General features: G+C 38.5%; 1 protein-coding gene across 6 annotated transcripts in view; it reads right to left on the bottom strand.

The window, feature by feature from the left end:
• LOC113045587 (agrin-like) overlaps nucleotides 1-23,337 on the bottom strand; it is a 141,155-nt gene extending 117,818 nt beyond the window's left edge. For 4 of the 6 annotated variants that reach the window (XM_026206024.1, XM_026206025.1, XM_026206027.1 and 1 more), the window contains exons 1-2: nucleotides 21,460-23,337; nucleotides 16,437-16,475 (exon numbers count right to left, since the gene is read on the bottom strand). In XM_026206024.1, the coding sequence (XP_026061809.1) occupies nucleotides 16,437-16,475; nucleotides 21,460-21,655 (235 nt within the window). In that variant the 5' untranslated portion in view covers nucleotides 21,656-23,337. The remainder of the gene's footprint in view (nucleotides 1-16,436; nucleotides 16,476-21,459) is intronic. The other 2 variants (XM_026206028.1, XM_026206029.1) reach the window with 1 other exon arrangement.
• Nucleotides 23,338-24,295: the final 958 nt, after the last annotated feature.

The following is a 24,295-nucleotide window of genomic DNA, read 5'->3' as shown; positions in this document are numbered from 1 at the left end:
TCAATGCAGCCTATTAAGTATAATCGTGTAATCCAGGACATAAACACACAAGAGGTCCAATATGGCCGCCACATATGCCGTTTTATTTGTTTTTTAACCTGTTAACTGTCACTCACGTTTTTGAAGATAGACTTGAATGTGCATGGTACAAACCTAAATTTTTATAATTCATGAATGAAAACATTTTGTAACATGATTTTGATGTGCCATTTACACGGTAATGCAATGTCTGTTTTTAAAATGGGTTTTAAAGGATGAATTTTGAGATTTTATGTTTTCAAGTGATATATAACTTCTGATGATTTCTAAAATGTTATAGAGAAAAAGGCAACGAGGAAGTATTTTTTTAAACAAAGGTCAAAACTCCTTTTGTAATGTAGATTTCTGAGGGTGCACTCTTGTCATAAATTAATCTATTACTGTTCCTACATAATTTTTAACAAAAAATATTGGTAAAATATATATTTGGGAGTCTTAGACCTTTACAATGATATATAGTTTGTCAAGATTAGATTATATTTGATTGTAATATAGTATAGTCAATGTTGCCGTCCGGTGACAGTTAACAGGTTAAAGTCCTATGGCGGCTGAAATCAACTGTGTACCTCCCGTAGGGTTATTTGAAAGGTTAATGGTAATGCCTGTCACATTAATCAATATACCGACTTGTTGCACAATATATGTACATATATACATATATACATATTCCATTCCTTGTGAAGTTCACTCAAATTCTTGAATCGAGTCTGCTTGACAATCCTCATAAGGCTGCTGTTCTCTCGGTTGGTTGTGCATCTTTTTCTTCCACACTTTTTCCTTCCACTCAACTTTCTGTTAACATGCTTGGATACAGCACTCTGTGAAGTCAGCTTCTTCTGCAATGAAAGTTTGTGGCTTTCCCTCCTTGTGAAGGGTGTCAATGATTGTCTTCTGGACAGCTGTCAGATCAGCAGTCTTCCACATGGTTGTGTAGCCTAGTGAACCAAACTGAGAGAACATTTTGAAGGCTCAGGAAACCTTTGCAGGTGTTTTGAGTTGATTAGCTGATTGGCATGTCACCATATTCTAACTGGCTGAGGTAGTGAATTTGTGGGCTTTTGTTACACAATTAAAAGTAGGGATGCACCGAATGTTCGGCAACCGAAATTATTCGGCCGAAAATAGCCAAAAAAGCACTTTCGGTGTTCGGCCGAATAAGTACAAAGGCCGAATAAATTTTGCCGAACAATGCCGTTTTTAATGACGCAATCAAATAACCCGCGTAGAGTGATAGGCGCGCGCTTTATGCAGCAAACATGTCAGCAGTGTGGAAACACTTTAAAAGTGTCAGATAAAGATGCAAAAACGGCCGTTTGCAGACATTGTTCTGGATTTGGGAAAGCCGCTAGGTGATGGAGACTGTCAGGTGATGCACAGCGCAGGAGATGAAAACAGCTCAGAGAGTAAACGGGCTCGTACTACAGATGAGCCGCGCACAGTCTCGCTGTCTGACATGTTCGATGAGATCCTCCAAGAGAATAACCCATTTGCAAGACAGAGGACAAGCTCGACTGCTCAACAGTAAGATGGGCAGTGTTGTGCCTGAACGCGTTCATTGAACTCGTTCATATTTTGGGCGAACGTGAACTGAACGTGCTGTATTACTGCCTGATGAACGTTACTGTCAACTCGTTCATTCTGGTGTCTGTGAACGGCACGCTCTCTCAGGTTAACTTCGTTCAATAGGGTGCCAGCTTCTATAGAGCTTTCCAGGCGAAAACCCGGCTAAAACACACAGTAAACGGGTCTTAATATGTAGCGAAAAAACACCCAATCTGGCAACACCAGCCACCAGTGGCGCACAGTCGTCCGCCGCATGCGCGACGCGTCATCAAAAAAAAAAAGAAAAAAAAGGCGACAGCAGCATGTAGCAAGAAGGTGTATGATCATTTAAAAGAATTTTTTATGATGTTTATGACAATGTCGCTGAGAATGGGAGACAAAGCATTAAAGCAACAATGGGGGAATGCTGTCCCTCAATCCTAATGTAAACCCTGTTTGGATAAGGATTCAAAATTGGATATTATATGAAGATGAAATCTGAGCATAGCTTCATTGTTAAAACTGATAAAATAATTGCTGTCTGTGATTCTATATGGGCTGTGGCAATAATTGTGAAAAATAATAGCTTGCAGCAACATATGGAAAAAAAGAACTATGAACTAGTTCATTTTTGGAACTTAGTGAACTTAGTTCAAAATGTTGTAGTTTGAACTATGAACTGAACTAGTTCATTTTAAAATTTGTGAATTGAACTTTGAACTAGTTCATGTAGAAAGTGAACTTTCCCAACACTGTAGATGGGTATCTCTCAGAAGTCCCCATCCCCAGGAGCAATAACCCTCTCGAATTTTGGAAGACAAATCAAGGCCGCTTTCCTGACCTGGCACAGATGGCACGCAGGTAGGCTCCTTGTATGGGAAATTAATTTAAGATTTTATTTATATTTTGGATTATGGTAACACTTTATAAGTAGTTTCTATTTTCAACATTAACTAACAATGAAAAACCCTTATTAAAAGCATTTATTAATCTTAATGTTAACATTTACTAATACAGTATTAAAATTAAGTATCACATTTGTAATTTCTGAATTAAAAAGTATCAAAAGTGGTAGGCCTATTTGTTAAAATTGTTAATGCACTTATACTAACATGTCCATACCTGCAAACTCAGAAGGACTGAAAAAGGTGACAGATTGGCAAAATAAATGGAAAAAATGCGAAACACCGCGTTCGGTATTCGGCCTTCGGCCTTCGGCCAAGCATTTCATTATTATTCGGCTTCGGCTTCGGCCAAGAATTTCATTTCGGTGCATCCCTAATTAAAAGTACCAAAGACTCTTCAGTCTGTGTGCACTTTATTTATTTAATACAAAAGTTTCACAATTTGAGTTGAATTATTGAAATAAATGAACTTTTCCACAACATTCTAATTAATTGAGATGCACCTGTACACGACCTGTACATTATTAGTTAGAATATTTAAACTTTTGTCCACACAATGAAAGTCAATAGGAACTATTTTATGTTTTGAATTTGAAAAATACCTTGCTCTGCACAAGAAAGTTAGTCATACAGGTTTGGAGTGACATGAGGGTGAGTAAATAATGACAGTTTTCCTCTTTTAGGTTGCCCATCCCTTTAAGAAATGTGTCAAATTAGGTGTTGATGAATGCAAAACTAGCCTAATTAATTGTTCAAGACAAATTTGTCATTTCTAAGACTGATTAGTCATTTTTGCAACCTAGAGACAATTCAGTATTAAAAAAAAAACATGTCACATTGAACATTCCTACACTAACAGGATAGGCAAATGCTCTCAGAAAAAAATGAATGACATTAACTGCAGAACACATCATCTGATTCATCTGTCACCAATTAAATGGGTAAACAGATGGAGTGTTTTCAGGAAACAGACATAAAAGCTTTTTGAAGAAGCCGGACAATCTCAGCAGAGCCGCATTCAGAATTGACAGCACACACACAGGAGACTTCAGAGGTTTGACAAATACCAAATTAAGTTGCAAGAAGCCTTGCTGTCAAACAAAACGGCTTGTACGTTTGAACTCGCATTTTCTGTTAGCATTAACAAAATTAGTTCTAATGCGGTGCTGCCTGGAGTGCAGATCTACACTGACTCTGTATCACTTATTTTTTTCCTTCCCTCTCTCCGTCAGTGCATTACATCACCTTTTAATTATTCATCCTAACACGCACACACACACACCCAATCAGCCTCACTGAAATCTTCCTCAACTCTGCGTGTCAATAATGAATCTCTAAAAATAATCTGATCGACACCGAAATAAAAGCAAAAGAGCTTCTGATGCTCATCAAATGAACAAACAGACATTTTAAACTCGCATTTAAAGTCTAAGTGGACAAAAATAAGAAATCAGTTTTTTCCTCAACAAAACGACTCGATAATGATGAGTAATACTGACATGCATTTGACAGTTATACCCTGGTGACTAATACGATGCTGGCAGGCCTTACGCCGCTTATTAAAAAGGTGGCACTTCCTGTTTTGCCGGTAGTCACCTGGGGTGGAGGAGCATATGGCGACTCTAGCACATAATCTCTTTTTCTGGGAGGATTCCACATGCAACACAAGCACCCCCTCCCGGTGATGTCATCAAAAGCCAGACGCCTCCGTGATCGCCATTCCGTCTCATATGCATGAGTGGAGATGTGTTGGCTGATGGAAAAAAAGTGCAGCAAGAGGTGCCAAGAGCAATGAACACTTGACTTCAATTTCAGCACTGCGCAAAGCAGCCTAAACTCAAGGTGGCACGGGTGATCCGATATAGCAGCGGGTTGTTAGGCATTGCATCAAAGACTGTTATTTCTTTGCAGACAGAGGCCTCAATCGCGAGTATCTGACAGCGTGCCACATGTATTCGGCAGGATGCTGTGTTCTGGAATTAAGGCTGTAAACTAGAAGGCGCCAGGTGACATGAAACAGACCTCAGATCACCAGATCTGCTATCTCCAACTGAGACCTGCACGGCCAATATCGCAACAGGCCGGGACTAAACTAGCCATATCTGCTTCCACGCACTACTGGTTTCCTTTTCAGCTGTCTGAGGGTGGCTGTTTCTCTTCTGTGATGGATAAGACTGCAGTGTTTCCAGGTACTGCTGTCTGACTGGAAAACATATCTGCACTGACCCCTCAAATTCATTTCTGAGCATCATCTGTAATCTTATAAAAAAGTCTGAAGGACTATGCAGCAGAGAGAGCTTTACAGGGTAACCGCAAAGACGGTATAATGGATCACAGGAGCTTGAGTTCACTGTCACTCGCTTCTGTTCTGATGGAGACAAAATAAAAGAAAACTTCGCAAACAATGGCCATTGTACTGAAAATTATCCATAACTGATTATGATTACTTAAGCTCTCAGATCTGCACAATTACACCGCATAAAGGAGTATGGATTGTCGTGCGAGCTTCCATCCAAAAAAAAACCGGCGATGCTTTATGAGTTTCTAGTCACACAAGAATTGATGCACAAACGGTACTTTAAAGAATAGCAATAGGTGCCTCTTTAGAGAAATTCATTGAAATTCATTCTGAAATATTCAACACCTGTGTGAAATGTTACGTTCAATGCAGTGGAAACAACATACGTACAATTAAGCATTTCTGAAATGGTCCACATAAAATACAGTTAAAAGTATCGACAGATGGGCTGAATGCTGACAAGAATTAACTTTAGAGGGGCATTTTACCCCAAAATAATTATTCTGCCAACATTTACTCACCCTCGTGTCATTCTAAACCTGTAGGATGTCTTTTCTTCTAAGAAAAACAAAATGAGATATTAGGCAGAATGTTCCGGGCACTCTTTTCCACGTAATGGAAGTGAATGAGAGACAGACACTGTCAAGCTCCAGAAAATTAAGCACAAAAAATGTGCTTCTTATGCCACTGAATAGCCGTTTCTTTCTTTAAATTTCAAAATATCACTATTATAATTTATTTATAGTGATAAAAAAATCCAAGTTAATTAATTGCATTAATAATAATAATAATAATAATAAGTATAGTATTTTAGTCTATTTCTTACATAACGCTATACCACTTAGAAGAAGTCACATAGGTTTCTTTTTTACACTGGGATCTTTTATATGGAAAACAGCTGTGAAAACATTCTGCTTGATTTCATATGGAGTGGAACAATATGACAGCGATGAAGACAAAGCGATCATCATCCTTCAAATAAAAAAAGAACAAACTTTTGCAATTCAGCTAAATTTAACCTGAATTTGAAGTTTTAAGACTCTGGATTTATTTGACAGTAAGAAGTGCAATCTCCCCCAAAAAAGCCATTCTATAAACTGAGCCACTAGACTGAAATATGACTTCTCCCAAAAAAGTTCCTGACCACAGTGACCCTGACATCTTTTATTTCAACAACTAAACTGGAGTACTGACAGCTCAGAGGAAGCAATGACTGGCTTCAGGGATTTCTGCTGCACATCCAGACAAGCTCTCACCTCACCTGGGCCTGATCCAGATCGTGCGCACCCTTCCCTTCCTCAGGCATCATCGACAGACACCTCAATCTCATCCAGTCGTGCCTACAGCAGACATTCTTAAAAAATAGCAAAGCAAAAGACAGGCTGATAGAAAGGGAGATGTTTGCAACCCTTCGAGAAGAAGACGATAAGTGAGATGGTTTAGACAATGATGCAAGTAGTGCGTGAAGCGAAATGCAAATGACATCTGCATGCTTTTTCATGTTGGGATAAGATGCAGCATCTGAAGCTGCCCTCCCGCTGGAATCTCCCCACGATGCAAAGTGTGACTGAAATATTGATATGAATCTAATGATGAGATTTCCATCACAGCAGCTTGAAAACGCAAGAGCATTTCTTCTAACAGTAAATTATGCTTTGCCATGAATATTTCCTCACAGCAGGGTACTGAAGGGACAAGCCATAGGCCTTGCCTGAGGTCTTGTCGATGCGTTGGATCCCCAGGCTGGAGCCTGGTTTGACTCCTGGGAGGTCCTCTCGGACGGGCTCATTAACTTCAGGAGCCGCAAAACCAGGATTCCTACAGTCTGAGCTGAATGTCCAACCTGAACTAATTGAGGTAAATCAGATCCTTTCATAATGGACACAGCCTCAGAAAGAGGCATGCTGGGAAACAGTACAGGACAACAGCTGGAAGAGATCTCGCCAGGCTCCTGCAGGGCAGAACGTCATGCTTAATGTGTTACATATGAGGAAAACGAGGCGAGCATAACCTAAAGTTCATTTTGTTACTCTAGAATGACCTCAAAGTTGTTATTTTGGCATAAGATACACTTTTGACTGATTAAGGATGATTAAGACGTGGTTGAATAATAAGCAAAAGCATTTCTGTGTAACATGAGCATATTTTGAGTATGAATTCATAATGCACCTCCCAGATCACCAAAGGGGTTGCTCACATCTTTGTTTATGCACTGGATGACTTTTCTACCCTCTACCCTTCTGTGACACATACAATCACTTTCATTATGCAAATGATCGCGATGCAGGCTTCTCCAGAGTTGCATGGTGGCGTTGCAAATGGCTGCATACAAAACAGCCTTTATTTGTCCTCTTTCAATTAAGGATTCCAAGATGTATCATTAAAGGAAAACAGGAGGGTAAAAACAAGTCCGCCCAACAGGCACCTTCGAACTTCTTTCCCGACACAAAGAAAAATTTGGTAACAAAATCTGTGTGCAAATATTTTCATGCAGAAATGGTAATACATCTTGGTGTGTGTTTAAAATGTAGCGATCAAAATGTATATTTCAACAAATAAAACAATTACTAAATACATTTTATTTAAAAAATATTTGATTTGTTTTAAAACTATTTCAAACTTTTACTTTAAAGTGTGCACCTTTTTCATGAGCAATGCCATTGTGTTGATTTAGCAGTCTGTTTGTGATACCTGATCGAACATTTGCATGTTTTAAGCTAAGCTAGCAGGCTAATCAACTAGTGGAATGCTACACTGATACGCAAAAATGTTAACTATCATACTAATTTAATATATACACGATTATATGTAAGAATTTCAAATACATAAATATCAGTAATAACATTTCAGATGTAAAGAGATTATTTCTATTGAGCCGCTGTGTACAATACCCACTAAAAGTTCTGAATTCTAAAAACTGAGACTCAAAACAAAAGCCAAAGTCTCTAATTTTCTCCCTTTCATCCTCTGACACTGAAATCATTCCATCCCTATATAATACTAATGGAGCATCTGCATGCAATATACTGAGCAATGCACTTCTTGATGCAGAGCGATGCTAGTTTACATGCACATGAACACACACTCACACCTGCACAGATAGCCGCATCTATCATGATCACTCAAGGCGACGGCTGGCTCTCGACTGTCGGCAGTCCACTGCCCTAAAAAAGTGCGTGTCAATAGAAATGTTGGCCTCCAGCCTCACCGGGCTGTCTAAGCACCTTGTCATAATTGTGTGCAGTGGTACGGAGCACACATGTCAAACAAGCCATTAAAGGGAAGTCTGGGAAAGATACAAATTAGATAAGAATGAGTTAGACTCCTTTTGGGTATATGTAACCAGAGGACATGGACGATCACAAATACACACAACACGGGCCAAACAACTCTCCAGTGCAATATTGAGTCTTGCATAACAGGGAAAAGGGATTGGTCTGCTTCCATGGGTTCAAAGACCTTGTCTGTTTTTGTTAGCAAATGAGAGAGAGAGAGAGAGAGAGAGAGAGAGAGAGAGAGAGAGAGAGAGAGAAGGGGAAAGATTGTGTTTTGGGGGTTTAAACGGAGATTTATGGTTTCCTGCACTCTTCATGCAGGCCTACTCCATCATGTCAGCAGCAGTCCAGGCACAAACACTGACTGTGCTGCTCCTGCTGCTTCTGGAACATTTGAATAGAATTACAAAGCACTTTCGACCCGCAGTTACAGTAGAATGGACAGAGAAACTGGAGCAGATAATTTAGAGGACAGTAGCCCTCCTGCTGTGAGGATTTGCTTTTGTGATGACAATCTGACTAGCAAGACACATAGTGAGTCTTTTTATGAAGAAAAATAAGGCACTATTACAGGACACAACACGTAACCCATACAAATATATGCTACTAAGGGTCAGCTGGTTAGCATAGCAACAATGGGCCCATACTTGTAGATGTTGTAGCTACACACTCTGAAGGATAAACACACACACACACACACACACACACACACATATATACAACTTTAAACACTTATTGTCTTATTAATTAATAATGCATCAATGTAAAGGTATGCTTTTATTTATGCACACTTATAGTGAAAATAAAAATTCTGCTTTTTTAACATAAAGAAAACAAATAATATGTTGCGTTTTTTGCAATATGAAATTCCTTTCTGTGAACAAATTAAGCCTCTCACAAAAATGAACTGAAAACCAGGGCTATGTTATGTGTCGCACACATTTTTTCCCCCTTGTTTATCTGTAAACTAAATCAAATATATTTCAAGAATGTATTTATTGTATGTATATATGTATGCCTACTGCAGATTATATATATAATAACTTGATCTAATGAGGATTATAATCACCATACAAGGCAGAAATATTTATAAGCGATGAAAAAGACTATGCACAATGGGCATTAACATTACCATAGTAAACATGGTAAATATGACCCCTTGAAGAAATCAGACGTCAGCTTCTTATTCTCTATCATGTGTATTTATTTAGTAACTTATATTATCTGTCACAAGCCTTGTCTTGAGAGTTTAGCTCACGTTGCCTATCATAAAAAAAATAAAATAATGTTTTTGTTCGGGAGCTTTTAAAAAAATAAAGATATTAGCTATCATTCATTCTAAATGTGATGGCTACTGTGGCTACAAATGAACAGAAACAGACTCGACTGAATAAGCAGGCTATTTTCATAAGCGTTAAAAATAAATAAATAACATAGAAAAAAGTGTATTTCTGTGTGATTAATTTTGAGTTCTGATAAATTAAATGAATTTGATCAATGTATCACTTATTCTATAGTTAAAACATCGATGCTTTTGAATTTCGTTTTTTGTTCGTTTTGTGATCGCGCATGTTCCAGTGACTTATTTCTTAGTTTTCTGATAACTTCTCTTTGTTGGTGAAATTTTGAGGTTGCATGACGTTGTTCTAAAAGGCATGTAAAGGGCGTGTTTTAGTGAAGTGCAGCGCAGCTTCAGGCTCCACTGTGGAAACCCTGCGCTACTCTGGCCTCGGTGCTACTGGCCCGGGGCTATGAGCCCCACCCGGCCCGATTTAAGCCCTGGCTCGCACTGGCCCGACAGTGGAAATGCGGCTATTAAGAAGCCCAAGAACAGGCCAAAAAAAAAAAAAATGTCATACATTGAAGGTAACAGAAGTTACCTAGATATATTCTATGGCACTGAATAATTACTATAATCAAGTATAATGTAATTTACATGACATTCAAGGTCATAAGTATATTATTTTTGTATGTAATTAAAAAAAACACTGTAATACAGTGATAATTTTTGCAAATAAATACATACACCAAAATTATACATATTACTGTTTGCTCATAAACTATAATAGAATAACATCTATAAAATAATGATAAATGGCTTAAAGGATCTGTAACATTACTCAAGTCATGAACAATTATACTCATAGAAAGAGAAGTCAGAGTGTGTGTAATAAAAACTGAAGTGTATGCAACATAATTGGTTTCATAATGAGACTAGAGAGCGTTCTAATATTAACGGGGGCCATTAACAATTAAAAAAAAAACGGTAGGGATTGCCTTTGCATTATGGTCCTATCAAGTCATTTCGTATTTCCTTGTAAGCCTGTCAACAACATCTGAACCCTGGATCTATGTGCCAAATGATCACATTAATCATACAACACAGCATCTCAAGGTATTACTGCCTCGATAATGCATCTGTGTATGCTTCCGAAATAGCACACAATGTTTCATCATCATCCAAAATTCATTACTGCCATGCATTGTAATTATTACAATTAAATCCAAAACTACATCAGTAGACATTTTCCTCTCATAAAGACCTGATTTACTGAGTGCTTTAGCCCACTGCATTCTGCCACCATTTTGGTTCATGTTACTATTTGAGGGAGCTACTAAAGAGCAATGAATACACCTCTACAATGATTTGAATACACCCCTTCTTCGATTATTATTATTTTTTTTTTTCAATTAATAATCATTTTGACATGTTTTGGGGAAAGAGTTAAAAATATCAGGGTGATAAAACTGTCCTGAATGAAATTGCTATAAATAAATGAATGAAGAACATATAATACTTAAATAATCCTTTGTACATTAAATGATATATAATATATCTTTTTTTTTAATTCAAGTAATTTATGATTTATGAATGGAATTTCTGAAGTATGTTTGTCCAACCAACAAGCAGAAAAAACTAAATCAGAGATTACCCCCGCAGACTCTCCTGACTCTCTCTCTCTCTCTCTCTCTGACTCACTCTCCTGTGCATCAAGGTCTCTTAAAATATCAGATAAGTTGAAACTTTTAGGCTAGCTCAATCTGTAAAATGTGCACTCACATAAAGTGTATGGAAAATGTCACTACATTTCCTTGAAGGTTCCATCATATGACAGTTTTAGAATCATTACATTGAAAATTGACTTGAAAATTGTATAAATGTTCTTTAAAACCACATGAAACCAGCATGAATACAAAGAGTTAATCTCTAAGAACTTTCAAAGTGCTTTTCTTTTCTTTATGGTGGACCTTCTTATACGTCATTGACCCAAATGCCAGTTTGACTTCAACACAAAAGACTCTGAGTATATATATACAATCTAAAGCCTAGGTAAAACCCAAGCCGTGACAAAACCTCACTGATGCGAATGTCAATATGAATTGCTTTTCTCACAATTCTCTGTAACAAACGGGCTACATCGTACATCTACTTTCTTATCCTCTATGCATAAACTTGCCATCTCTCCCCTCCAGAAATCAATAGCTTCCATTTCTGCGCTGTACACCGCTATGTTGTGTCAAGAATATGTTAGACAGATTAATATCAAAACAAGCTTTACCCACACCTCCCCGACATGACAAGCTCTTCTGTTTGTTGCTTATGCAAGCAAATGCTGATTCTTCAGAACTACAAAGACAGACATTCTCGAGAATTTCTCGCAGTTGTATTTATGTTCACCTAGCACAGAGGGCAACAAAACTTCCTGGCGTAATGTCAAACTCGAAAACTTCAGTGAGCGCTCGAATTAGGTATAGTAGTTAATCCCCAGATGAATTTATGCCACATATTTGATATCTTGATACGCGCCGTTTTTCTGCAAACCAAAAAAAGAGGCGATGAACATGATTTTTCTGGCTCTTTTGTGTGAAATCCCTGACATGAAAAGATTTAATTAAGATAAGAGACTGGTAATAATTAATTCTGCTTCCTTCTGTCAAGAACACAGCAATAGCTGAATAAATTACATAAGCCCTGCCTTTTATTTATTATCATTTCCCCTTTTAGAAGAAGCGGTTTGAGTTTTTAAAGCTAAAGAAAGTTTGGCAGGGTCTCTGAAAGTAGTTCCATAGCTCGGGCCCACATAAACATCTCACTCCTACATCCCACCACCCACTTGATTCAATATGTTATTATGTTTTTTTTCCCCGAGGGGGAAAACTCGCTGTGACAAACGCCGAACGGAAGGCTGCATTCAGATGGAGTGTATTCATTACCACATGTCGAGATGTGTAGGAGACAGCGAGGAGGGTTTGAGTTACCATGTCCGTATCTCACCATCTCATTTCCAACATGACCCAAATTAAAGAGAGAATGCTAGGTGACCTATTGCTACAGGCGACATCTTCCCATACGTAACTCTCAAACCGGTCAAAAACATCTGATCTAATGGTTATAAACTCTCCAACACAATCCAGTTACTGTTTCGCTGACTCCTTCTAAAAATAGCATGAATACCTGGCCAAACCAAAGGCGTTCCAAGTACAGAATCCCCTCAAGTTTATCGCTTGGCGCACACAACGTCATAAGTAGGCTGGATAGAAAGAAACAAATATTTGTTTTATTGAAAGAAAGATGTTTTCCTCAAGCCAACTTTCTAAAACGCCACAGAGAAAATTAACGGGACAAAGCTCTGCCAATTCTTACACTAATGACCTCTGTGTGGGCAACACAGCCCTGAGTTTGAGAATCTGGCAGTGTTCGGTTTGCCGCTCACATGCTGGCTTGAGCGGCTAAAACTCTGAAGGACATCCGCTTAAAGACATTGAACAAATGGCCTACAAAATGATGCTAATTAAAGGTTGCTTTGTCAAGCTTCATTTTATTGAGTTGGAACGGGCAGATGAACATACAAATACGCTTTAAAAGTGGGGGCAAGCCTCAATACGGATTGGTTTCTGCCATTTGAAGGGGAAAGACTTCAGTTGTGCTTGTGATAGCAGGAAACTTATATGTCTGTGATGTGATTCCGTTTAATCTAATATCTGTGGATAATTTGGTCTGGGAATGTCATTACGTCCTTGGAACGGGGGACATGTTTTCCCACTCATGCTCATTTTCTTAACGCATAGGCTTTTATATAAGTACATCTCAGTCTTGTAACGAATTAATTTGGCAATGAAGGATTGGGGACGGAAGTGTAATTGGACAACCGATCTCCCTTGACGCTTAATGGCCTCAGAAGACAGCGGCCGCAGGGCATGGGATGAGATAGCCGAGAGGAGAGCTTTGCTATGGGCTTGTGTAGGTCTGGCACATAAAGAAGCGGCCGTCTGAGAACTCACAGAACAATCGGAAATGTAATTAAGAGCTGGCTGTGGCTTTTAAACGCTCGGCTAGAGCGGAAACAAACAGGTGGGGAAGAAGAAACATCCATGTATCGAAAATGTGTGGTGTGATCAATAGCCCAAGGTTCGGAAAGCATCAAAGAGGGAATGGAGTTTTGCAACTTCACTCGGCGCCTCGCTGTTTCTCTCTGAACTGCAGGTTTTCAAAGCAATCTCTAATGTCATTAAACTTCTATTAAAAAGCAGTTAGAAGTGTAAACCGCCTCTATTTCTCTACAAATCAGATGTATACATTTTATGTCAAATTTTATGAGTTTCCGATCTCCTGGTAAGGAGTAAGGTTAATCAAAACATCAATCTGGCATAATTACCCAGCAGTGCTGCGTGGACAGCATTTCAAGGAGATAACAGTCTTGTAGATGCTGGGGAATAAAATCTTAAAGCCCGTACTTTAACACAAGCCTTTTCTCAACCCCTCAGACATAGTATGCTATGAAGCAGGTGATTGGGCAATTATTGTGCAAATCGAGCCTAGACCCAGCGGAGTAGTGTCTTCAAATGCATCTGTAATCTCAACAAAATTACTGATAAAAGTGTTTGTTAACAAAGTTTTTTATTTAACAATTACAAAGATGAATTGTAATGCTCATTAAATGTGTTTAATTAAAATGCACTGATGATGAAAACAGTAAGAAAAAAATTGCAAGATAAACTGTGCACTAACAATGTTTTTTTGGAGGGGGGGGGGGGTCTAGAAAAAGCATGATTTTTTTATTTTATATTATATTAACCAAATCATATTCAATAATATGAGGAACTGACCTGTCTGAGCATACAAACACATTTTATTATGTTTATATTTGAATATTTTTATTAATTTTGCATTTGTTAGATCTCGTCATTGTTGTTCAGTGTTTAGAATAAAATTAAATCATTAAGAATAGGTTTTGTTAATTGAAATAAAGCTGACATAAAATAAAATATAAATAATAGATAAACTGAAACTTAAAAAAGCATTGTTCTCTTGTCAGCTCACTGAAAAAAGTTTCAACTAAAATTAGACCAAATTTTTTTTTAAAAAGCACAAATTACTAACACTAAAATAAATACTGAAAATATAAATATAAAAGATAATACAAAATACAAAAAAAAATACTGTAATAGTAAATAAATAATAATAAAATAACACTGTCAATTAGGGCTGGGATAAACGATTCTTTTTTAAACGATTAATCTAGCGATTATTTTTTCGTACCGATCTCCCCATTAATTGACTACTAACAATTTATACATGCTGATTTACATATCTGAATGAAAAAAACATGAATTCCTTAACATTGCAATATATGTTTATTGCTCTTAAAATTACAAAATAAAAGACTGACTAAGAATGCATTACTTTGCACTTGTATATAGACAGCATTCAATAAAACCTTGAAGCCTTGAAAACACATAGCTTACTGAAACAAGCTTACTGAACACATAGGGCCTAGCTTACTGAAAAAAGTTCTTCTTTCAGATGAAAATAACAACAACTTGATGTCTAGCATTCAATAAAAAAGGTCACCCAAAATACTTGTTTAGAGTAATTTAAAGAATACAGTAACCAATGCTCCACGTGAAACTTTGGCGTTCCGCCCTTTTTCTATCGTGTCTAATGATTTTGTCTAATATGCACGAGGGAGAGAGAGAGAGAGAGAGAGAGAGAGCGCAAGGCAGCGCTCGTGTAGTTTGAAGACTGTGAGTGCGCGTGAAACTTTGGTGTTTCGCCCTTTTTCTATCGTGTTTAATGATTTTGATTAATATGACCAAGGGAGAGAGAGAGAGCAAGAAGCGCTCATGTTGTTTGAAGACTGTGAGTGTGCGCGCGCAGCCGGGGCTCTCTCTTGTATGAGCGGTCATTCTATTCTACATCACTCACCGATCAAATAAGGCTTTGACAGCCGCCCAAAAAAAAAGATCTATGCAGAAAAACCCCTGGACTGGTTATATAACGTTGGACAGAATGTTGATCTGGTCATCGCGTATATTCAGCGCACATAAGGTAAACGTTTTGCAAACGTTTTTTAGAGAAATAAAAACAGGTCGACAAATCGATGCGCATATTTTGTGTCGATGTATTTTTTGCGTTGACGTCATCGATGACTTTGACGCATTGTCCCAGCCCTACTGTCAATGCTCTATTAAATTAAATCTAAAATTAAACGTCATAATCAGTCTATAAAATATGTATAAATATTGAATAATTTAAGGAATTATTTCACCAATAAACAAAAACCATAACTAAATCATAAAATGTGTACAAATGAACACAGAATTGCTCTCAGAGCATTATTACGGTTTGTTTGCTGCTGCTTTGGTCATTCAGGTCTGGTTCGCTGATAACAGCCATGCTGAAAACTTAAAAAATGTTTGCACGTGTGCAATGGAGTTAATTATACCACATGTAATTTCGGCACATTAATACCGACTACACCCACACACACAGCTATGTTGTTCGAGTATTTATGACGGTGTCCATAATGAAGCTCCCTCCAGCTCATAAAGAGAAGCATATCCACTGCCAGAAGCTCAGGAGTAACCTCCAAAGCCCATTTCATGTTGTCGCATATAAATATTCATTAACAAAGTGGGGAAGCCAGCTGTTTCTCTCAATTAATCTGTGCAGAGATATGCCATTTGCCAATAAATTGTTGTTGTATAATTAATGACTCTCAGTGCATGGTGACAACAAGAGAAACAATACTTCATTTAATACTGAGATTTATATTCATAAACTTGGCAACAGCAATCAGCTAATCAGCTTTAGTAATAAATGAAGCTGCATCCCAGGGGGATTTGGGAAAACTTTAGCCGCATGCCGGAGAAGTCAGCCACCCTGCATCCCACCAGTCTAGATAAATCAAGATGTCAGATTTCTACATCAAAGCAGATGTCCCTCCCGCTTCTCGCTGACCATGTTAACAGGCTACACACAAGCGGCGCGGCGAGGCGAGGATGGCCACTTCAAACAGCAAAGGGGCCTGAGCTCAGATCATTATCTGGGCAGGTTGAAAACACTCTGCTCAGGGGAATTCTTATGGGACTTACCATCAGGAGGAGAAGCCGGTGCGAAGTGAACAGGTTTATCTGCGGAGGAAGAAGAAAAGAGAGAGAGGCACATTAGTTAAAAGGAAGACATCCGGACAGTCCCAGGCGGACAGCAGTCGTTTTGAATGAGTGGGTGGACAGTGGACTACATGACTCTTTCACAGAGGTTAAATCTCAAAAAGAATAGATTAAGAGAGATCAGTTGGAATATGAGATTAAAGGAATATTCCGGGTTAAATACAACTTGAGCTCTATTGACAGCATCTGTGACATGACATGCTGTCAAATTTGTTTGCAGCAATGCACTTAGCCTTTTTATTGATCAAAGAATATCTATCTATCTATCTATATATAATGTTGTTGGTCAGACATTGAAATTACTTGTTGAACAGATAAATTCACACCAAAACACACACTACACAGAGAAACAAAACAAAACAAAAAATCAGTTGTTTTCTGGAGATAAAGACTTGACTCTCTTGTGATCTTGACAACAGTTGTTTATCTTAAGATCTCAACTTAATTCTCTCATGATTTTGACATTTTATTATAATCTAAAATATGTTCTTCTGATTTTTTTAAATAACAAAAGTAGCTCTCTATATATGTTTTTTGCCATTTCTATGCTGCTGTACCATGGATGAGAAAATTTGGGTTTATTTTAGTGACTCATTGAAGCGGAAACTGTCTATCAGTGAAAAAGCACTTTCCTGTCTAACTGTATGACATTCGTGAAGGAAGCTACAACTTTACTGTTTTAGACACTATAGGGACTCTGAACGTGTTTTCATTTTCATTATGAGCCAATTCATGGGAAACAAACATCTGCATGATAAAAGAATAATGTTAAAATTAAAAAACATTTGTTGAGGTCACAAGAAAATTGCAGATCACAAGAAAACAAGACAGAAAAACAATAATGCATGTCCCTTTAGGCCTTCTATACATAAGCAACAAACATCCACAAAAGACTAATATAAAAGATGATATTTTAAAAAATGTTTTAACTATTTTTTTTTTCCATTCAGAAAATGACTTTCATAGTAAGGATAAAACAACATTCAGACATTTTTTGTATTTCTTTTTTGTGTGTGTGTGTGTGTGTGTGTGTGTTCCAAAGAAGTCATACGAGTTTGGAACGACACAAGCGCGAGTAAATGATGAAAAAAATAAATTTTTGGGGGGTGAACTATCACTTTAAGCTCTTACACTAATAAATGTTAAAATATTCAGACTGCAAAACTAGCCAAAATTGTTGGGCTGAAACTCATTAAAATCAGCACTGACTAAAACTGAGAACTGCCACAGAAGTTGGAATCAACCCCACTCAATCTAATCTTCCTCCAAACCGGAGTGATTTTGAGAACACTGAACTTGCGTCCCTTATTACTCTTGACAGAACCAGCGTTTCAACAACGCGTGTGTAAATCCATCAAGCTAAAGTGCAGCTACAACACACTGCTTCTTCAAGCGGGAATAACCAACGCCACAAAACTATCACATCAATCGCCCAGCCAGCCAGTTACACTTTAACACACACACACACACACACACACACACACACAGGGCTGGAATCTCTTCAGCAGCACCCCCAACTGCCAGGATAGAGTTTAATTTTAGGATCACTTCAAATTGCTTCTCAACAACTGAGTGAAAGGAAGATTGGAGAGCCGGCACTAGAGAGGGGGAGAGAGAGACAGAAAAACAGAGGTGTGAGGGAAAGAGGAAGCGAGTGGGGGGGGGGGGTGACTTGCTGTGCTTCTCTTCTTGAATAATGAAGTGTCTGTTGAACTGGTCCGAGAGTCAATCATGACAGTTACAGAGTTTCATCCTCCAGGAAACCTCACTATAGCTGAGGGTGTACAAAACACACACAGGTGTGTATCATAGAGATTAAATACTTATATACTGCTCACACAATATAATATATAACCCTGTGACGACCCTAAGCACAGCTCGACTTTCTTATATGTCCAGTGACAGCAGAGGACAAAACAACTGTCTGTACGCATCTCACGGGAACGTTTGTTTCACATGTAATTGATACAAGGCTGAGAAATTCAACACAAGGTTCACAATAAAGCACATTTGCTTTACTTAAAGAGACAGTTCATCCGAAAATGAAAGTTGTGTCATCTCTATCCCTTATTACGTTATTGTAAACCTTTAAGCTTCTTACAGATTCCTCTGTGGATCACAAAATAAGATATTTATGTCTCAGTGTCTTAGTTTATACTATGTAAATCAAAGGAGTCCAATGCTGTTTGGACTCTACTGACTTTAAAAAGTATATTTTCTTTTTGGTGAATTTTATTTTAAGGGAATCAGCAGGGACCTGGTGATACAATATTATATTAATACTTGGGTTACTCTGCAAAAACATTGCAATTCTTTATGTTAGGCTATTCAAAGCTGCTACATATGCTAGCACAGCTAAGTAGAAAATCGTTCCCAGGGACAGCTGACAATTTTACAGTTTAATGGTTGTTATACAAACATTTGGCCAATTAGTATTTCAAAATGTCAAAGTTAAATATTGTTTAAAAAGGGAAGATAAATATATTGCAATGTTTTCATTCATGATCCTATACCAATATTTTGATACCAAGAATGTACAATATTTTAAAGAAAATGGAGCTTAACTGATAAACTACCATTTCAATCTGAGAAATTCAAAAATTTAGCATTAGCATTATGACTTCCATTAAATTAAAATGCGAAAAAAGTTAAATATTGCTAAAAACAGGATGGAGAAAAGTATATCAATATTTTATTATACTTATTATTATACTAAGCCAATATTCTCACTCCAAAAATTCACAATATTTTTTGGGAAAAGGGCGATTAACCACAATGCAAAGCAAATCTAAATGGACTAAACGCAGTGTAGTATTTATCAATACAGGCTCTAATATTTCTATTCAAATTCAAACTGAGAACGAGCCAAGAATATAATTGCACAAAGTACTGAAGTAATTAAGTATACATGATAAAGAAGCAAATCATTTAAAGCGGCAGAATAACTAAACATAAATCACAATATTATAAAACTGAATTCAATATTATGAAACTGAATGTAAATTCGATATTGCAATCAATATTGCAATTTCAAACTCGCGTTTAATATTTGTTTGATAAATAGGCATGTAAAAAGCATGACAAGACAGATACAGTCAGCCAATTCAGGCCACAAAAAGACCTCAACATGAACTGTCAGGCAGGCTATCATTTCTGTGCATATACATATGCCAGCCACATGTTTTCATTCAGTGTCCGTCATCCTCTTTTCCTTTCTGTTTTATTATCTAGTTTGCAGATGTGTATGCAAAGGCTGATGGATTTGGTTGTGGAGCTGGGCAGCTCTAGTCTTGTGTTGCCTCTCTTCTCTGTGCCTGCTAAATGAAAATGGAAATGACTAACCTTTGGTCTGTATCCCACTCCAACAAGCTTTCAAACAGTACGATGCAACTCTCCATGTTAATGGTACTCCTTTCACTCCATCCCAGTTTTTTACTCTTCTTTGAGGAACAGGGATGGAGTGCTCTAACTGAGTTTATGTTTAAATCTAATGGAATCTGTCTGTATTAAATCGATTTTGTGACATGCTCTGCTTATAAATGAACCTCACACTCAGACTCCTTTATTGAGGGATGGAGAGGGCACATTTTTAGAATTTCATGAAGGGCCTTTTTCGGTCTCTTAATATAGATCTAATGTAGAGGCACTGTGGATCTCTTTAGGTGAGGGCATAGGTAGGATTATGATAAATGAGATAGGTAATGGTTTACAGAGGGCACATAGGGCTGAATGCTCTCTTTTTGCTCCCTCTTACTGTTTTCTCCTTTCCAGTGCCTTTCTTTCAAAAATATTCATATCTTAAATGATTGTTTCTATACAGAACAAAGTCACTTAATTTCTTCTATGTAACTATTCAACAATATACTGTTAATATCTACTCAAAAAATTACATTTAAATTTTGTTGGGTACCTTGTGACCCAGTTAATAACATACCATTGTCTGTAGTGTAATATCACATGGTATCTTACAAACTTAATGCTGGAGAACAGCCAAAGACTGCCACTGAACTCAAGTGTAAACAGACCATATATAGTCTCTCTGTGTGTGTATGTGTGTGTGTGTGTGGTGTGTGTGAGAGAGAGAGAGAGAGAGAGAGATGCGCTGTACAAACTCCCTGTTAAAAATTCATCTAAATTTCAATATCATTAAGAATTTAATGAGACATCAGCACTGATGCACAGCGAGATCATTTTCTAATCAATTAAACTTCTTTATGTACCAGAGCATACCAACAAAATCATACAAAAGCTCTGAAATCATACTGTAGTCTTAGATATAACATTTATATATAACTGAGAATTCACAGAATAAGAAAACCTGGCATGCAATGGTGCAAAAAGGCAGATAAAGAACGATAGCGATTGTGATACATCTAATACAGGAAAAAAGCTCATGTTTCTTCTCCAAACTTTTCTTTTGTAAGTACAGTGCCAAAACTATCTAGCAACACAAACCAGCTGCCGGGGCACCATAAGAGACCAAAGCGTTTGCAGATTCACTCAAGCAGATACAGTAAGCACTGACGCTAATGCCAAGCTTTCACATCCAAAGGCATCTAATCTGCTCCTTTATCCCACTGTGAAGTCTAAATACCACTGCTTCAGGGATGACAGAATGCCACCGAGCAGTGTTTTTAGACACAAGCACTCAAGCACTTTGTAGGATGAGGACAGTTTATCTATGTCATCCTTATTCATTTCATTGTCAGGCAGGGGATTGAAGCCAACGCATTAGGGATTACTTTTTGATTGCCATCGATCCTTATTGAACCATCCATCCGTCAAAGTGTCTCCCTTCTGCCTCAGTGTGCATCACTGTAAGAAAACTCTACAGAGCACACCAGGGATCTGTAATCTGTAACTTATCAAACCACAAAAATGATACGGGGTCATGCACAAACACAAACATAAACGCACAAACAGACATATATATATATATACATACGCTGCACGTCATGTTTCACTAACTGTGACCTACAGTTATTGAGGAAGAGGAGTACAGCAAAGCCGAGCGTGGAAGTGGCCAGCAGTATGAGGCAGATGTTGCAAGGAATCATGAAGTACCGCACGACCAGCGACACTTTGTGCTGGTACATGCGGTCCCGCTCCGGGAGCGGCGTGGGGTACTGACAACTGGTCATACTCCACTCCGCGCCGTCCCTAAAGTACGCCAAGATGGCAAGCGTTTCAAACAGACTCCGAGAAGAAGGACAGACAAATCCGAAAATGGCTTCAGCTTAAACTCCAGTGGTGCTTCTTATCGCAGTTCCTTCCTGAAAAACTTAGACAAATACTTTTATCAGTCTCCAAGCAGTGCATTTTGTTCCCAAATTACAGCCACATTGGAATGGTACCAGTCATACAGTCCCCAACCCTCTGTCAATCGTTCCACTTCTTCCCCAAGCACAGGGGTGGTTTGTCATGAAAGGTTATAGTGTGAGTTATTTTGAGTGTATTTGACAAAAACTCCACTGGACCCCTGGCCTAGACTGTAAACAAGCGGGTGCAAACAATCCCCACTGCACTTTGTACTTTAAATCCGCAAGCACAGAACTCCACAGCTTGGTGAATTAGTAATGAATTGGCTCTTGATTTGTCTTAAGGGGTGCTTGTTATTTTTTATGACACAATGGATTCCCTTCTTTCAGGACGTGCTGCCACCTGTCTGTGCCTGACAGGGGCATGAAGATGCCAGGCTGCTCTTGTTGTGGCATGTGTCAGGAGGCACTGTGAGTGTGGCTGGGCATCATGCTAGCCGTCTGTCCAGGGAAACGCTCAGCTGCCCACAAGTTGGAACTGGAGACATAAGTCTCTCTCACACACATATAAACACGCAAACTTTTGGAGAGTGACCCTTTCCCAAATCCTCCAGAGAATTGCAACACTAGGCTTGTCTTCGGTCGTAAAATTCAAAACTTTTCTCCCCCCTGCCCCAGGCTGAATCTCCTGAATGAATGAATAATTAGCCCACAGAGAGTCAGCAGCTGTCTTCAGCAAGCTCGACCATATGCCCCGCAGAGAAGCAGGGTCTTTTTCCTCAAACTCCCTATCCTTCAACACTGGTCCTCTATGGGGACCTCCCTTCTTTTTCAGAAATCACTCTGGATGAACCGTACAGTCAAAAGTTGTGGTGTCTGGTTAGTACTCTTTGACCAGCTGCTCTTGTCAGCGTAGAGGCATGCTCCTTGATCAGGGCAACCAGAAACAAGATTCGAGAAACAGCTGAGATCGCCACGGTACGCGCAAAGTAGACTAGACAACTGCTTTGGACAGATCTGTTACAGTCCTTAGTCCTTTTTAGTGCATAATTCCTGAGACATGACAAGCTCCTGTTGTGGACTCAGCCAAGTTGTTCGTCGCTCTGGAAAGTGGCTCTTCCATTCTCATTTCTTTTCATTGGAGTCAGAAGCTATTTAGAGCTCTTTCTCTCTCTGTTTATCTCAAGCATCCATTCCTCTTCGGGTGTTCCACCTCGTGTCCTGGGCTTAAACTCGCTCCAGCTGTTTCTCAGAGGAAGTGTTCACTGCCAGCCAAAACATATACTCTGATCACCGCTATTCATGTCAGAAAATCCCCCAGGCAGCAGGTACTCTGTCAGCGCAAGCTTGCGTTCAGCCAGCGCTTCTCAGCCAAAGATCCAGGGAGCGGCACGCACAAGTGAGTAGAGTCTTAGAGGAAAAAAGCAGGAAAAAAGAAAACAAACTGGCCGATGACACTTAGTCCATCTCTCCGTTACGTTAAACAATGAGAGAGCGTGTTTTCTGCATCCTTATGGCACGGACGCTCATGACTCCCTCTCTCTGCCTCGAATGAAGAAGAAGACAGTGAGAGGGGGAGCGGATGAGGGGCTGTCTCTAACAAAGGGTTGGGAGGGGTGACAAGGGGGAGGCAATGAGGAAGGGAAAGGGAAACCGAGAATAAAAGCTTTTGGGAATACTTGGGAGTGTTTTGAAGGGGAGAGCTGGAACGACAGCGTAAACACAAAAGGGCAATTGGACCAAAAACATGTCAAAGCCTTTCGAGTTGATAGGGATTTAAGGGAGAGGGTTGCCAGAAATTGTGCTAAACTGTAATTCCAAACTTTGTGTTTTAAATGGAAAAGAGAAGAAAAAAAATGAGCTATTAAGGAAAATAGACAGACAGACAGACAGACAGACAGATAGATGGATGGAAAAAGAATAACAGTAATCAAAAATGCAGAACCAGAATGGTGGTTCAATTGAATTAAATTTGCAATTGGAAGCAACTGGCAAAAAACTAAAATAATAATAATCTTCTCCTGACACTGTGCCATGCTTTTATTCATCTGTCACACTGTGAAAAATAAAAGCAAAAATGAATATTCAGTAGAAGTGAAGATAAACATACTGGCAAAAGATCAGTGGGAAATGTGTTTGTAATCCATAGCATTATTTCACTAGGTTTCTCGTCTATGAATGTTTATTTTATGCTCTAAGCCACATAATGAGGTCAACAGCACAGAGAGCTAATGCTTCTTTTCAAACCCCCCCCACCTTCAATACTGATTGGCACATACACAATGGAAGTTCATCTTCACAAAGAAGCCAGTACATATTATCAATTATTTATACGCTATGTTTCTTAACCCTCCCCTTGCTGGATACTCGCCATGTGCACACACACACACACACACACACACACACACACATTTTTACAAGGTTATACTCTGTTCTGCATCAGAGGTCATTTATATCTTTGGACACAGCGTATTCGCTGACTTTAGGTGGCCGGTGGAATTGAGCCCCTGATGTACATAGCAG

The sequence above is a fragment of the Carassius auratus genome, chromosome 27 (genome assembly GCF_003368295.1).
Source record: "Carassius auratus strain Wakin chromosome 27, ASM336829v1, whole genome shotgun sequence".
NCBI classification, from domain to species: Eukaryota; Metazoa; Chordata; class Actinopteri; order Cypriniformes; family Cyprinidae; genus Carassius; species Carassius auratus.
The sequence above is the reverse complement of the archived record's forward strand: the minus strand, read 5'-3'. Positions and strand labels throughout refer to the sequence as shown.